At 39.3% G+C, this 17,217-nt stretch overlaps 1 protein-coding gene across 2 annotated transcripts in view; it reads left to right on the top strand.

Annotated features, from left to right (window-relative positions):
* The window catches only part of SWAP70 (switching B cell complex subunit SWAP70), a 95,122-nt gene that overhangs the window by 51,440 nt on the left and 26,465 nt on the right, over positions 1 to 17,217 (top strand). For both annotated transcript variants that reach the window (XM_027115418.1, XM_027115417.1), the window contains exon 3: positions 6,130 to 6,303. In XM_027115418.1, the coding sequence (XP_026971219.1) occupies positions 6,130 to 6,303 (174 nt within the window). The remainder of the gene's footprint in view (positions 1 to 6,129; positions 6,304 to 17,217) is intronic.

Below are 17,217 nucleotides of genomic sequence, written 5' to 3'. Positions count from 1 at the left end.
CTTTGAGATTCCATATGAATTTTAGGAGGATGTTTTTTGTTTCTGCAGAAAAAAAAAAATGCCTTTGAGATTTTGACAGGGATTGTGTTGAATCTGTAAATTGCCTTGGATAGTATAGACATTTTAATAATTTAAGTCTTCCAGTCCATGAGCATAGAGTGTTTTTCTATTTATTTGTGTCATCTTTAATTTCTTTGAGTAATGTTTTGTAGTTTTCAATGTACAAGTCTTTTGCCTCCTTGGTTAAGTTTATTCCTGAGTATTTTATTCATTTTGATGCTATTGCAAATGGGATTGTTTTCTTAATTTTCTTTTCTGATTGTCATTGTTAGTGTATAGAAACACAACTGATTTTTGAGGGTTGATTTTGTATCCTGGAAGTTTGCTGAATTGGTTTATTAGTTTTAATAAACCAGTTGTTGGGTGGAATCTCGAGTTTTCTACATAAGAAAAAGCATTTGGGGCTTCCCTGGTGGCGCAGTGGTTGAGAGTCCGCCTGCCGATGCAGGGGACGCAGGTTCGTGCCCTGGTCTGGGAAGACCCGACATGCCGCGGAACGGCTGGGCCTGTGAGCCATGGCCGCTGAGCCTGCGCGTCCGGAGCCTGTGCTCCGCAACGGGAGAGGCCACAACAGTGAGAGGCCCACGTACCGCAAAAAAAAAAAAAAAAGAAAAGAAAAAGCATTTTATCTGCAAACAGAGATAATTTTGCTTTTTTCTTTCCAATTTGGATGCCTTTTATTTCTTTTTCTTGCCTAATCTCTCTGGCTGAGTCTTTCTGAACTGTGTTGAATAGAAGTGGGCAGAGTGGGCATCCTTGTCTTGTTCCTCATCTCTTCTCTAAGAGAAGAGAAAAGCTTTCAGTTTTTCATCTTTGAGCTTGATGTTAGTTGTGGACTTTTCATATATGATCTGATGTTTTCTTTTCTTAAAGGTGTAAATGCCATCGTTTGATATACTTCTACCTTTGATCATGATTAAACTAAAGAATAGTAGATTAGAATATAGAGAAGTAATAAGCCAAACAGACAATTTATTAAAATTAAATAAGACACAGAGAACTTGCACCGAAAAGCCACTATTTATTTCCTGGGAAAACTAATTTATGGAGAATCTGCTTGGTTTCTGATCCCACTGCAGTCTGACTTATATCCAGACTTCTCGCCTATCTAGAAGGTAACTAACTAGGGACCACTGAATTGCAAAACCAGTAGTCTTTTCTTAAACGACTCCTCCTTAATTTCTCTGTAGCATTTGGCACTGCAGTAGCCCCTTCTTATCCTTAGTTTCTCTTTCCATGGTTTCAGTTACCTGTCAAGCGTGGTCTGACAATATTAAATAGAAAATTCCAGAAATAAAGAATTCATAAATTTTAAATTGTACGCTGTCCTGAGTATCGTGATGAAACTTTGTGCCTTTCTGCCCTGTCCTGCCTAGGACACCAGGACATGAATTGTCCCTTTGTCCAGTGTATCCCACCCATTAGTCACTTAATAGCTATCTGAGTTATAAGATCAACTGTTGGGGTATTGCAGTCCTTGTGTTCAAGTAACTCTTTTTTTTTTTGGTTGCACTGTGAGCCTTGCAGGATTTTAGTTCCCCAACCAGGAATTGAATCGGGGCCACAGCAGTGAAAGCGCCAAGTCCTAACCACTGGACTGCCAGGGAATTCCCAAGTAACTCTTATTTTACTTAAAAATGGCCCCAAAGCACAAGAGTGGTGATGCTGGCAATTCAGATAGCCAAAGAGAAGCTTTAAAGTGCTTCCTTTAAGTGAAAAGGTGAAACTTCTATACTTAATAAGGAAAAAAAAAAAACTGTATGCTGAGTTGGCTAATATCTGTGGTAAAACCGAATCTTCTATCCGTGAAATTGTGAGGAAGGAAAAAGAAATTCTGCTAGTTTTCTTGTTGCACCTCAAACTGCAAAAGTTATGGCCAAGTACATGATAAGTGCTTAAAGATGGAAAAGGCATTAAATTTGTACAGTAAGAGACTTCCCTGTTGGTACAGTGGTTAAGAATCCGCCTGCCAGTGCAGGGGACTTGGGTTCGATCCCTGGTCCGGGAAGCTCCCATGTGCCGTGGAGCAACTAAGCCCTTGTGCCACAACTACTGAGCCCATGTGCCACAACTACTGAAGCCCACGCGCCTAGAGTCCATGCTCCACAACAAGAGAAGCCACCATAATGAGAAGCCCGAGCACCGCAACGAAGAGTAGCCCCCTCTTGCTGCAACTAGAGAAAGCCTGCGGGCAGCAATGAAGAACCAACACAGCCAAAAATAAATAAATAAATTTATTAAAAAAAAATTTTTTTACAGTAAGATATTTTGAGAGGGAGAGAGACCACATTCACATAACTTTTATTACAATATATTGTTTGTAATTGTTCTATTTTATTATTAATTATTGTTGTCAATCTCTTATTGTACCTAATTTATAAATTAAACTTTATCATAGATTTATATGTATAGGAAAAAACACGTGTATATAGGGTTCAGTACTACCTGTGGTTTCAGGCATCTACTGGGGTCCTGGAATTTATCCCTTGTGGATAAGGGGAGACTCCTGGGTTGATCAAACCTTCCTCTTACTCTTTCCTCACTCAGTTTTCATGTCTTTGTGGTTCTCCTACCACTTTGACTGTTCTTCTAGTCATCATAATTCCTCTTCCTCCTCCCGCTTGTAAATGTGCGAGTCTCTTGAGGTTCTGTTTTTGATTCCATCTATTTTCTCACTTTATGTTTTCTCTCAGTGATCTCACTGACCATTGTGGCTTCAGTCACTGTCGACATGCAGTTGATTCACAAATCTGCCTCTTCTGTTAGGTTACAGTTCCTTCCTCGATTGTCTTTGGACACCTCCATCTAAATGTCTTCCTAGAACTGCAGGTTGAAGATTCACATAATTGAACACCTGTCTTTCTTTCTCCCTTGTGTCCTCTTCATGCTGTGACCATCCCCAAACATGGTTGGTGTGCTGCTCCTGCCATGCCTTTGCTCATGGCATTTCCTTTCCTATCCTTTGGAGTACTTTTCCTTGTACTCTTCAATATACTTCAAGGTCTGCCTCAAATACCATCTTTTCTGCAAAGTACTAATGTGGGCTGCAGATGACCTGCTCGTTCTTTGCTCTAAACTTGGGAGTTTCCTACAGGCTATCTCTTAAAACTATAAAGCTCTTTGTGATTTTTGTCTGTGTTTGCTTTTCTAGCCATAAATCTAGCCACTCCCCCTCAGGAACTCAATAATTCACCTCATGATACACATAGAATCACTTCTTGTTCCTCAGGGCAAGACTGTATGCTTTCATGCACATGTCATTTTCCCTGGTGGCATATCTTCCACTTAGTGCTTTTTGGGGGTGTGGGTGGATAGAGTTGATAGTAGTGGTCTTTCAAACTAGTCCTGTAGAGATGTCTTCCATCACGTAGATAGATGTCCTCCATCTACTGAATTCTACAAGCAGTTTGGCATAGAGAAGAGACAGAATTTGAGCTTTGATTTTAAACCCTGGTTTTGATATTTACTAGCCATGTAAACTTGGTACTCAACTTTTCTGAACCTCTATTTCCTGATCTGTAAAATTGGGAGAGTGTTTAACCTTATGGGGCCAATACAAAGTTTAAATAAGAAACTGCATATAAAATGCCAAGCATATGCTAAGTCCTCAATAAATGGTGTTAAAGAAAAAGAGAGAAATGAAAAGAGAAGAGAAGAAAAAGAGAAGCAGCAGTTATTATTCCCTTCATGGGGTCATTTGTGTACCATGGGGGCATGGGAAATGGTGTCAGACTGAGACAGGTGCTCAAGGCAGAGCACAAAGGATATATCTTCTTACTCGTGGGGAACTGGTTTACTAATGACAAATTCTAGCCAGAGAATGAGAGAAACTTCCTCCTGCAGCCAACTAGTGACTTCTTCCTTACATTACACACAGCACTTCATTCATCTTTCTCTAGAAAGAAATGCTTTGCTCATGTTGTCCTGTCACCCGCTCTGCCTCCTCCCGTACGTTTTCCATATTGTCCCCAATACGGCTTTTAAAATGCAGGTTGTATATGTTGCCCCTCCCTCTCTTTCAGTACAGATAAATCCTAACTCCTTGCTGTGAATTATAAGGCTCTTCATGATCTGGTCTTCACCTACTTCTCTAGCCTAGTCTTTCACTGTGCCCCATGCAGTGGACATTTGTCATTTTTTCATCTGACCAGTATCAACTCTTTTCTTATGTCTGGGAAATTCCACAGTGTCTTGGTGGAGGACAGGACCTATCTCACATCTCAGATATTGAAAAGTTTGGATCCTCATTTTCCCAGCTCCCTGGCAGCTAGGGCTTAGGAATGTGACCTGGTGGGACTTTGAATCTGCATTGAGGTGGGGACTTTGAATCTGCATTGAGGGACACGGAGGATCAAGGATTGGGTCAGTGGCAACAGTGATGGCCTCATGTTATATTGGCAGTCGTGTCTCCACCCGCTGGTACCATGAGTAGTTTCAATTGCAGTTATGACTGCCTAGCCTAGATTGGTAACGGCTTAGTTTCAGAGTCTAGGTTTTTCAGCCCTTGTGTTGGATCTTTGAGGTTACCCATTGCTTTTCCAATAAATTCCTTATCTGTTTAAAGGAACTCAAGATCATTTCTCTTATTTGCATTTATAAAGAGCCTTGACTCATACCGCCCTCTAGTACCAAGTGCCCCGTTCACATTAACCTTCCTGCAGTTCTTCCAGACTAACCATGGTTGTTTCTGCCTCTGGGCTTTCTCACATTCTGTTCTACCTGGAACACTCTTTACCTCATTCTCAAATTGTTTTGACTCTTGGCGGTCCTTTAGGACTCAGCTCTGTTATGTCACTTTTTCTGCAAATCTTCCCCCAATTCTTAAGATTGGGTTAGCTCCTCAGTGTTCCCACAGAATCCTCTGCTTACCTCTATATAATACTTATCACACTATATTGTAATTGCCTTGACATCCCTTGGAGACATGGGCTAGTAGTATATTCAGTATCTTTGCATTGTCCCCGGCAGATAATAATTACTATCTAAATTTTATCTGTTGAATGAGTGAAAAACTATTGAATTATACTCTGTGTTATGTTAAAATTTGTCTATTTGCATGTCTGTTTTTCCTAATAAACTGTGACTATTCTAAGAGCAGCGGCCAAGTTCTTCTTCACCTTTATATCCTTAATTTGTAGCATAGTATTTGGCTCATAGTAGACCCTGAGAGAATGTTGAATGCATAACTGAATGACTGAGTGGCAGGGCTGTCTTTTTAGAATTTCAGTTCAACAGTTTTTCCCAAGAGAAAGTATCTTCTTTGACCATATAGGTAAAGATGAGATATCTGCATGTAGCTCATATTGAGTAATTGACATTCTCAACTTCTCTGTATCAGGATTGGTAATCTGTTTAGAAGATAATGTTTATACATGAAAAAAAAACTATTTGACAAGCCAGTATTTTATGTGCCGACTGAGTGATACGGGCAGATGTTGCTTCAGTGTCAGGCTCAATATAACATTCTTTTTTTTTCTTAATATTTATTTATTTTGGCTGTGCCGGGTCTTAGTTGTGGCTCGTGGGATCTTCGTTGTGGCATGTTTAATTGCAGCCTGCGTGTGGGATCTAGTTCCCTGACCAGGGATCGAACCCGGGCCCCCTGCATTGGGAGCACAGAGTGTTACCCACTGGACCACGAGGGAAGTCCCTCAATATAACATTCTTTTTTTTTTTTTTTTTTTTTTTTTGCGGTACGCGGGCCTCTCACTGTTGTGGCCTCTCCCGTTGCGGAGCACAGGCTCCAGATGCGCAGGCTCAGCGGCCATGGCTCACGGGCCCAGCCGTTCCGCTGCATGTGGGATCTTCCCAGACCGGGGCACGAACCCGCGTCCCCTGCATCGGCAGGCGGCCTCTCAACCACTGTGCCACTAGGGAAGCCCTCAATATAACATTCTTAATCGAGTCTTTGAAAGTGTGGTACCTAAGCAACTACTTAGGAAATGGTTATTGGTTAATTGGATTGATTAAAATAGAAGCCTGTAGTAGACTTTGTCTTCCTGTTTTATGTGGTTTACATGCTGCTTATTTTGGACTGGTTCATTGGAATTTTTCCTCGTTCCTTTTTAGGTCCAAGACAACTTTGACAAGATTGAATTCAACAGGATGTGTTGGACCCTCTGTGTCAAAAAAAACCTCGCAAAGAGTCTCCTGCTCATTACAGAAGACGATGCATTTAAAGTATGGGTTATTTTCAACTTTTTATCTGAGGACAAGTACCCACTAATTATTGTACCAGAAGAGGTAAGTGTGGCTCTGGGAAGTTTTACAGGGCCATCTTAGCATTTAATAGATCTAACTTGGAAGTAGATATGGAAGGAGATCCTGTAGTAGTGTTTTTGGATCAGAGGCAAAAAAGCTTAGATCCAAAAAAGTCCAAAAGTTAGTGATTTAGGGTTATGCAGTAACCATGGAGATTTGCACACAGGGTGGGACTCTTCCTCTCTAAACTGCTATAATTATAGACAAATCCATCCTCATGTTCGAAGAGTCTTTATTCAGTACAAGTCACAACATAATTTTCTGTCTACTTACATATTGGCAAAACCGTAAGAAATGGCTGAGTGATGCTAGGGAAACACATAGGATCCAGAATGTTGTTCCCAAGGCTGATTTATGTGAGGAAATAACTATTCTTGTTTCAAAGCCAAGGATGGAGACTTTTTTAAGACCATACTTTCTAAAGTAAATGAAAAAGGACATTTGCTTGTTTTGTTCTGGGTTATTTTCCCTGAGCTTCCAAGGGGCGGGGGGACGGCGGGGGACAGGGGGAATACAGGAGTAAGGATTCTGTGCTCTTACTGCCCTAAAAAATGATCCATGTAATACATGCTTATTACAGTAGTAAATTTAGAAAAGACTAATAATATGCAGATTAATCAACTGTAGTCCTCCCCTTAAAAAAAGTCATTTGTAATCCCCTAACCTTGGACAAATGATGTAACCTCTTGAGTTTTAATTTCCTCATCTATAAAATGGGGCTCATAAAAATGTTTATTCTAAGGGTTGTGAGGCTCCGTATTTAAAGGACTTAGTTCAGTAAGTGAAATAAGTCAGAGAAAGAGGAATACTGTATGATTTTATGCATATATGGAATATGAACAAACAAACAAAATAATCGAACAAACCAAACCAAACAAAAACATGTAGATACAGGGAACAGAACAGTGGCTACCAGAGGGGAAGTAGGGGTGGGAAGGGTGAAAGGGATAAAGAGGGTCAACTTTTTGGAAACTAAGTTTTCGGTGGTGAGCACACTATAGTGCATGTAGAATTAGAAATACAGTGTTGTATACATGAAACTTATATAATGTTATGAACCAATGTTACCTCAATAAAAAATCTAAAATTAAAAAAAATAATTAAATTGCGACTAGGGGGAAAAAATAAATGACTTGGCTCAGTGCCTGGCACGTGATATGTACTCAGTAAATGTTAGCTCCTATGACTAATATTATTGCATACATTTTTGCACACTAGTCTGCTTATTTCTGTAGGATAAATTTCCAGCAGTGGAATGCTAAGTCCTAAGAAATGCACACTTTCAGGGTATGAGATGAACGAAGCAGAATTGCCCTTCAGAAAGGCTGTACCATTTATATACTTACCAGTAGTGATTGAGGGTGCCCATTATTACCCATCCTGCCAGCATGAGTCTAGTCTGTGATTTATTTGTATGATTCATGTTTATGTTAGGAAAATCTGTTTAAAAGTTCACACTGCAATATTTTATTTCAAGTCAGCAAGGATTTATCGACTGGCAACAGTAAATGAGGCAATAAGAGGAATACAAAGTGAAAAAGATGACTTCCTGCCTTCAAGGAATATGCAGTCTGCTCAAGGAAAAGAAAAAAATCAAGTGTAATTCAAAGCAAAATAAACTACCTGTTATAAGAGAGGTGCAAATGCCATGCAAATACAGAGAAGGGAAAGATTTATTCCAGTTTGAGGGAGGTCAGGGATCAGGGAAGGCTTTTTAAGAGAGGCAGTATAATGTAGTGGTTAAAAGCAGGGTCTTAAACTTTTTCAGTAAAGGGCCAGACAGAAAATATTTGAGGTTTTGTGGGCTTCCTGGGCCATATTGTCTCTGTTATAGCTACTCAACTCTTCTGTTAATAGCGTGAAAGCAGCCACAAGACAATATGTTCCTGTGCTTTAATAAAACTTTTACTTATGGATGTTGAAATTTGAGTTTCATATAATTTTAATGGACCATGAAATATTATTACTCTTTTGATTTTACCCCTTCTAACCGCTGAAAAATGTAAAAACCATTCTTGGAGCAAGTGTGTATAAAAACAGGCTGAGAGCCAGATTTGGCAGCTGGGGTAGATTTGACTCATGGGCTGTAATTTGGTGTTCCTTGGTTAAGAGCAGGAGTCTGGAGTCAGATTTCTTGGATTTGAATTCTGGCTTCCACACTGCTCACTAGCTGTGTGACCTTGGGAAATTTACTTCATTAGTTTTTGCTGCAGTTTCCTCAACTGTAAAATAAGGCTAATGCTAGTATCTGCCTCCTAACTGCTCTTGTGAATATCAAATGAGAAGACTGCCTGGCCCTTAGAAAGTGCTCATTGTGTTACCTATTATATTTCGTGGGAAGGTAGCATTTATGCTGGGCCTTAAAAGACGGAAGAATTTTGACTAATGGAGAAGGCAGAGGAGAAGACTTCCGGTTGGAGGGAACAGCGGGCAAGGTTATATGAGGCAGGAAAGGAAAGGCAGGGCATGTCGGAGATGAGTGAGGTATCCAGCTTGACTGGATTGCCAGTCTTTGAAACAGCTGGATTGACTGATTTAAGCCAAAAAGGGAATTTTAAAAAGGATGTTGGGTAGCTGACAGAATGGCTATGATGGCTGAAAAACCAGGTGTGGAGGCTGTGCAGTGAGGAACCACAGGGAAAATGTGTATTGTACTTGTACCACGGAACACCTCTGGCCCTGCACACTGGGTGCTGTCCAGGAACTCAAATCTTCCTGCAAGTAACTGTTCTTGCTACCATGGAGAGTTTTCTGTGCCTATTTCTCAATCACAGTCAGGGCATGATGCATCTAATTGTTATAACCTAGGTCACATGCCATGAGCTAGCTGCAAAGGAGGCCTGGAAAGTGTCCAATTGTGTTTTTAACTTCCATATTGGGAATTCCCCAGACATAAGAAGCGGGTTAGGTGCTGGGCAGTCAAAAAGAATGACACATGCCCTTTCTAACTAGAATGTGATGGCTGTACAGAGATAGAGACAAGTTTCAGGTCTGGGCGACTGGGAGGTAATATTGTATAGTTGTTTAAAGCATGGTGTTTCAAATCAGACTGCCTGGTTTAAATCCCTACTTGACCACTTTTTAGCTCTGTGACTGTGAACAGATTACTTAATCTCCCTGTTTGGGTTTCCCCATCAGGAAAATGGGGATCACTACTTCCTTCACTGGACTCTTGTGAGGACTGATAGTTGATGTATGTGAAGCATTTAACTTAATGTCTGGCTCCATGATAAACGCTCACTAAATTGTGTGTGTGTGTGTGTGTGTGTGTGTGTGTGTGTGTGTGTGTGTGTGTATGAATGAATGACAGGGTGATGAACAAATTGGGGATATGATGTATGATGATGGGTTTGGTACATTTGGCATTTTGAGTGGATCATCCTTGCGGAGCTGTCCTGTTTGAACTGAAAGAGTACATTTAGAGCTGTGAGAGGTCAGGGCTGGAGACAGAGACAGGGAAGCCATGGGAGTAGGTTAGATCAGGGAGGAAGAGACAATAGTGGGAGAAGCGAGGGCTGAAGACAGAATTTTGAGCCCATTTCTGTAGCAGGGGGAGGAAGTAGATTTGGTAAAGGAAGCAGAATTGGATAGTCTGTGAGGTTGGTGGAGAACTGGGAGAGTGTTGAGTCATGGGTGCCAAAGAAAGAAGAAGTTCTAAGAAGCAGAAAAGTAGTTCCTAGCATTAGATTCTATAGAAAAATTAGAGGGTAATGAGTGAGAAGTTGCCCTTGGATTTAACAATTAGGTGGTCATTGGTAAGCAAGGAGAAGGCAGTTTCACTGTAGCGGTGGGGACAGTTTCTTAGTGCTTAATAATAATAATAATGTAATTGTGCACGTATGTGAAAGGGGAAGTAAAAAATAAAACATGCTGAGCTTCCCTGGTGGCGCAGTGGTTGAGAGACCGCCTGCTGATGCAGGGGACACGGGTTCGTGCCCCGGTCTGGGAAGATCCCACATGCCGCGGAGCGGCTAGGCCCGTGAGCCGTGGCTGCTGAGCCTGCGTGTCCGGAGCCTGTGCTCTGCAACGGGAGAGGCCACAACAGTGAGAGGCCCACGTACCGCCAAAAAAAATAAAAATAAAAATAAAAAAATAAAACATGCTATGGAATTTTTGTCCACAAAAATTCTTTTAATACAGAAACATATAGAAGGGAATAGAATGTTGATAGATGTAGAAAAAGATATGCTAATGGTATTTTTAAAACCTAGCTGCTGCTTAGGGAGAGTGAGAGGGAGACGCAAGAGGGAGGGAATATGGGATTATATGTATACATATAGCTGATTCCCTTTGTTATACAGCAGAAACTAGCACAACGTTGTAAAGCAATTATATTCCAATAAAGATGTTAAAAAAAACTATATTACAACAGTGACTATAAGGAAATCTTTCAAAAAAAACCTAGCTGCTGCTTGGAAGAATTGTGCTAATAAATCTCCAGTATTGTCTTTTAAGACATTTTGTAGTTATACTTAGTGTTGTAAATTTATTTGCATTTTCTTTAGAACTGGAGATGGGGTGGGTCTCTTACCCGTGATCTTTTGATCTCTAAAATATCCACAGTGGACTTGAAAGTGGCTTTGTCCTGATTTCAGAATTAGAAATTAGTTTGTAAGGAGACTTAACCATATTCCTCAAAGCAGCTCTTACTTGATGTGGAGGACTTGTCATTAGTAGATTATCACTGAGTCACAGGCTGTGGAGGGAGCCAGTCAGCATCAGCTTCCTGACTACTCTGCCTATGACACTCAAAAGATTTATGCTCGGCGGCTTCCCTGGTGGCACAGTGGTTGAGAGTCCGCCTGATGATGCAGGGGACACGGGTTCGTGCCCCGGTCCAGGAGGATGGGCCCGTGAGCCATGGCCGCTGAGCCTGCGCATCCGGAGCCTGTGCTCCGCAGCGGGAGAGGCCACAACAGTGAGAGGCCTGCGTACCGGAAAAAAAAAAAAAAAGATTTATGCTCGGGACTTCCCTGGTGGCTCAGTGGTTAAGAATCCGCCTACCAAGGCAGGGGGCACGGGTTCGAGCCCTGGTGTGGGAAGATCCCACATGCCGTGGAGCAACCAAGCCCATGCGCCACGACTACTGAGCCTGCGCTCTAGAGCCCACATGCCACAACTACTGAAGCCCGCGCACCTAGAGCCCGTGCGCCACAACAAGAGAAGCCACCGCAATGAGAAGTCCGTGCACCGCAACGAAGAGTAGCCCCCGCTTGCCGCAACTAAAGAAAGCCTGCACACAGCAACGAAAACCCAACGCAGCCAAAAATAAATAAATTTATTTAAAAAAAAAAAGATTTCTGCCCTAGGTGGCCCGAAAAACTGGGACCTACATAAGACTTGATGTGGGCCATGACTTTATTTTTATGCACCCAGAGCCCAGCCAAGACTTCACTGCTTGCTTGCCTTCCTCTTTGCAGGCTGACAGAAATGTCTTCGTCCTCTCCTAAACAAGTTAATCTTATTCGAGAAGGGAATGGCCTCTTTTTGACTTGTCAGGATAGTCAAGTGGCATACCTTGTCATGTCATTGTTTGGACTTAACTCTGTTGTTTTGATGTCCTTAGCTCCCTCAGCATTCTTCTGATTAGAAGTAGAAATAGAGTTAGTTTTACAGATTATTCCTCTGTGGCCAGGAGTACTTGTTGGGGGAAAGAAGGGATCATTAAAACAGATTTACGTGGAACTGCTTTGTCTGGCTGCTGAACCGGCCTCCTAAGGTTTAAAATATGGCCTTGTATTTATTGAGCTCCTAGCACATCTCCTGGCCTTTGCCAAGCACTGCAAATTCAAGGTTGCACAGTTTATGAGAAACAGTAGAGTCATTTCTTAAGGTGCCCACTCTCTGTTAGATTTTGTTTTCTTCCTAAGTACTTTAATAGTGTTAAAAAAACTATATTTTGAATGAGTTTTAGACTTACAAATTTTAATAAAATTAAGTATGAAAATGTACATTTAAGAATAAATTTTGAAGTATAATGTCTTAATTTGTCATGAATGAGTTTGATTTGTATTATTACAAACAGTTTTTAGGCTTTATAAATTTAAAGTAATTTTTATGTTTCCAATAAGTCATTTACCATAATGATGGTTTGCATTTTAAGTCCAAAATATTTTTAAGTTAAGATTTAATTCTCCAGCTTCGATTAATACTATATGAGATATAAGTAACAGTGGTAGTGACATGAATAACATAAGTGGGGTAAGTTTGCTTTTGACTCAGTTTCCCATCACCCAGAATATCAATCAATATCAAGAATATTGAATAAATTAAGTGAAAGTGACTTAGTACCAAAAGTCAAGAAATTGCATGTCCCCATTTGAGATGGTTCTATAATTTTTGTCAAATGATATTCCTGGAAATGTGTGTCTGTAAAGTATAGTTTTTACATTAGTATTCATTTCCCACAGAGCCAAGAACAAAACAGGATGTTTGTCTGTTGCTTATTTGGAAGAATTGCCTTCTTGCAATTAAATATTAAACCTGAAATAGTTTTAAGAGATCCTTTATTAAGAAATAAAATCTGAATTGTTATTAAGTTAATAAAGACCCACTTCAATGATTATAGTGAAACAACTTCTAACAAATAAACTTTGGAGCCAGAGGCCTCAAAAATCACATGCAGCTTGAAAGTTTATTCTTTGTTATTTTTGGTGCAACTTGCCTTGGGAGGAGGAAGTAAGCTGCTTCCTGAAACTGAATGAGCTCTTAGAATTGGTGCAGTCCACTCAGACTAACACAGCAGCACATGATTTATTACTTAGTATCATCGAATAGTTACTGAGAATGGGAATGTTTGTCTCTCCTTGGCCCAATATAATGAACTAAGAGGTCCTTAAGTTATTTGGTTATAAGTATATGACTGTGTTGAAAGCCAACAGGAAATGAATCTAGATTAGTTGCCTGGAACAGTCACTGGGAATGCAGAGCAGATGCTGAGTGCTGATGACAAACTGGAGGGTTGGGGGAGGGCAACTTCAGAAAGGTTCAGGATGAATCTGGGAAGCTGTTTCTAGAGCTGAGTTTGCTGCTAACAGGAAACAATGTTAAAGACATTCCAATATACATGAGGAATTGAAGCTCAGAGTGTGAGGGGCACCAGTTCATTCACAGTGGTAGGTGAGGAAAAGCTAAGGCTGTTTCTTGACTTGTCATGCTCACTTTTTGTTATCCTGTCCATGCATGTGGCCACACCCATGGCCTCACTACTAAAACTTCTAGCAGTGCCTGTACAACCTTTATCCCAAGTTGTGATCAGGCAGCATGGGCCCTCTTTTTGCTGCCTTAGGGAGATTGAATTTCTGTGCATGATAACACCTCTAAGTTATTTTACTTTGGTCAATTATTTATATAATTGACTTTTTCTCTCTTGTGTCTTATTGCCTTTAAGCTTTTTTCCTTCTACTCTTTTCTGTCCTGTTCTCTCCTTCCCTTTTCCCTTTCTTTTCTTCTTAATAATTTTCTTTTTCTCTTTTCCACTGCCTATCCCTATTACTTCTGTTTAAAAGCCAAGAAAATAATATCTGATAAGCTAAAGAGCAGATGTTACATCTTCAGCAAGAGAAAGGAAAGACCTAAGTGTGTTTTTCTCCAGCAAGTAAACATTTGTTGAATACCTACTGTATGCTAGATTTAGGGTATTAGATAATCTGCATACAAGAGGAGCTTATAATATCTCATCAAATTACAATAGAACTCTTGATATTTTTTGACCTTGTGATATTTTGCAAATGTATATTTCTTTGCAAACATGTTTTTCCTATTGTTGGCATTCTTTTTCTGTTAAAGTATGTTATTTCACAAACGACATTATAATCAAATTGTTGGAAGTGCAAAGAAGAGAAAGAAAAAATTAATTCACAATCCTATCTGTAACAAATTAGGCTCTAATATTTTGCTCTAGTATTTTTCAAAATATTTATATAAACTTTGTGCAGTGGAGATCATGGGTAAATTTAATTTTGCATTCTTCCTCACTTAATATTATTTCATAAATGCTTTCTTAAATGTAATTTTATTTTTTCTGTTTTTTAAAAATTTAATTAATTGATTTTTTATACAACAGGTTCTTATTAGTTATCTATTTTATACATATTAGTGTATACATGTCAATCCCAATCTCCCAGTTGATCCCCCACCCCCACCCCCCGCACTTTCCCCCCTTGGTGTCCATACGTTTGTTCTCTACATCTGTGTTTCTGCTTCTGCCTTGCATACTGGTTCATCTGTACCATTTTTCTAGATTCCACATATATGCGTTAATATACGATATTTGTTTTTCTCTTTCTGACTTATTTCTCTCTGTAGGACAGTCTCTAGGTCCATCCATGTCTCTACAAATGACCCAATTTCGTTCCTTTTTATGGCTAAGTAATATTCCATTGTATATATGTACCACATCTTCTTTACCCATTTGTCTGTCAGTGGGCATTTAGGATGCTTCCATGACCTGGCTATTGTAAATAGTGCTGCAATGAACATTGGGGTGCATGTGTCTTTTTTGTTTGTTTATTGAAACAGAAAGTCACAAAAATTATAATCATCCTCATCAGTTCACTCAGCCCCATGTAATTAATTTTTTTTTCATCTTGATCTTTTGTTAGCACTTTTATGAATTCATCAGTTTTCCATTAGAGTTCTGAAAATGCTTATTCATTCAGTTCAGCAGTATAGTCAGTTACCAGAAACCTGTACTTCTTGGAGTCTTTTCAGTGAATTCCTTGAAGATGAAACCCTTTTGTAGGAACATATTTGCAAAAGCATCAGAGTACACCCAGAACTGTCTGTAAATGACAAAAGATTTAAAAATGACCACGGTTAAAGATTTGATGAAAGTTCATAATGATGCAATTGACAAGGAAATTTAGTTATTTCTGAGATATACATTTTAAAGTAATAACTAGAATTATGACTTATAACATTATACCAGAACATATAAGATTTTTAGAAATTTCATGTAATGTCTGAAACATTTATATTAACATATTTCCATACAAATAACCCAAAGGAAGTTTAGTATTAGTTGTTTGTTTGTTTTTTTATACTGCAGGTTCTTATTAGTCATCAACTTTATACACATTTGTGTATACATGTCAATCCCAATCGCCCAATTCAGCACACCACCATTCCCACCCCACCGCGGTTTTCCCCCCTTGGTGTCCATACGTCCGTTCTTTACATCTGTGTCTCAACTTCTGCCCTGCAAACTGGCTCATCTGTACCATTTTTCTAGGTTTCACATACATGCGTTAATATACGATATTTGTTTTTCTCTTTCTGACTTACTTCACTCTGTATGACAGTCTCTAGATCGTCCACGTCTCAACAAATGACTCAATTTCGTTCCTTTTTATGGCTGAGTAATATTCCATTGTATATATGTGCCACATCTTCTTTATCCATTTGTCTGTTGATAGGCATTTAGGTTGCTTCCATGACCTGGCTATTGTAAATAGTGCTGCAGTGAACATTGGGGTGCATGTGTCTTTTTAAATTTTGGTTTTCTCTGGGTATATACCCAGTAGTGGGATTGCTGGATCATATGGTAATTCTATTTTTAGTTTGTTAAGGAACCTCCATACTCTTCTCCATAGTGGCTGTATCATTTTACATTCCCAAAAACAGTTCAAGAGGGTTCCCTTTTCTCCGCACCCTCTCCAGCATTTGTTGTTTGTAGATTTTCTGATGATGCCTATTCTAAGTGGTGTGAGGTGGTACCTCATTGTAGTTTTGATTTGCATTTCTCTAATAATTAGTGATGTTGAGCAGCTTTTCTGCCAATTTTTGTGTTGGGTTGTTTGTTTCTTTAATATTGAGCTGCATGAGCTGTTTATATATTTTGGAGATTAATCCTTTGTCTGTTGATTTGTTTGCAAATATTTTCTCCCATTCTGAGGGTTGTCTTTTCATCTTGTTTATGGTTTCCTTTGCTGTGCAAAAGCTTTTAAGTTTCATTAGGTCCCATTTGTTTATTTTTGTTTTTATTTCCATTATTCTAGGAGGTGGATCAAAAAAGATCTTGCTGTGATTTATGTCAAAGAGTGTTCTTCCTGTGTTATCCTCTAAGAGTTTTATAGTGTCCAGTCTTACATTTAGGTCTTTAATCCATTTTGAGTTTATTTTTGTGTATGGTGTTAGGGAATGTTCTAATTTCATTCTTTTACATATAGCTGTACAGTCTTCCCAGCACCACTTATTGAAGAGACTGTCTTTTCTCCATTGTATATCCTTGTCTCCTTTGTCATAGATTAGTTGACCATAGGTGCATGGGTTTATCTCTGGGCTTTCTATCCTGTTCCATTGATCTATATTTTTGTTTTTGTGCCAGTACCATATTGTCTCAATTACTGTAGGTTTGTAGTATAGTCTGAAGTCAGGGAGTCTGATTCTTCCAGCTCCTTTTTTTTCCCTCAAGATTGCTTTGGGTATTCGGGGTCTTTTGTGTCTCCATAAAAATTTTAAGATTTTTTTTGTTCTAGTTCTGTAAAAAATGCCATTGGTAATTTGATAGGGATTGCATTGAATCTGTAGATTGCTTTGGGTAGTATAGTCATTTTCACAATATTGATTCTTCCAATCCAAGAACATGGTATATCTCTCCATCTGTTTGTGTTATCTTTGATTTCTTTCATCCATGTCTTATAGTTCTGAGTACAGGTCTTTTACCTCCTTAGGTAGGTTTATTCCTAGGTATTTTATTCTTTTTGTTGCAATGGTGAATGGGATTGTTTTCTTAATTTCTATTTCTGATCTTTCCTTGTAAGTGTATAGGAATGCAAGAGATATCTGTGCATTAATTTTGTATCCTGCAACTTTACCAAATTCATTGATTAGCTCTAGAAGTTTTCTGGTGGCATTTTTAGGATTCTCTATGTATAGTATCATGTCATCTGCACA

This window comes from Aethalodelphis obliquidens, unplaced genomic scaffold, assembly GCF_003676395.1.
Source record: "Aethalodelphis obliquidens isolate GAN/ISIS:26980383/991018 unplaced genomic scaffold, ASM367639v1 scaffold14, whole genome shotgun sequence".
Classification (NCBI taxonomy): domain Eukaryota; kingdom Metazoa; phylum Chordata; class Mammalia; order Artiodactyla; family Delphinidae; genus Aethalodelphis; species Aethalodelphis obliquidens.
The sequence above is the reverse complement of the archived record's forward strand: the minus strand, read 5'-3'. Positions and strand labels throughout refer to the sequence as shown.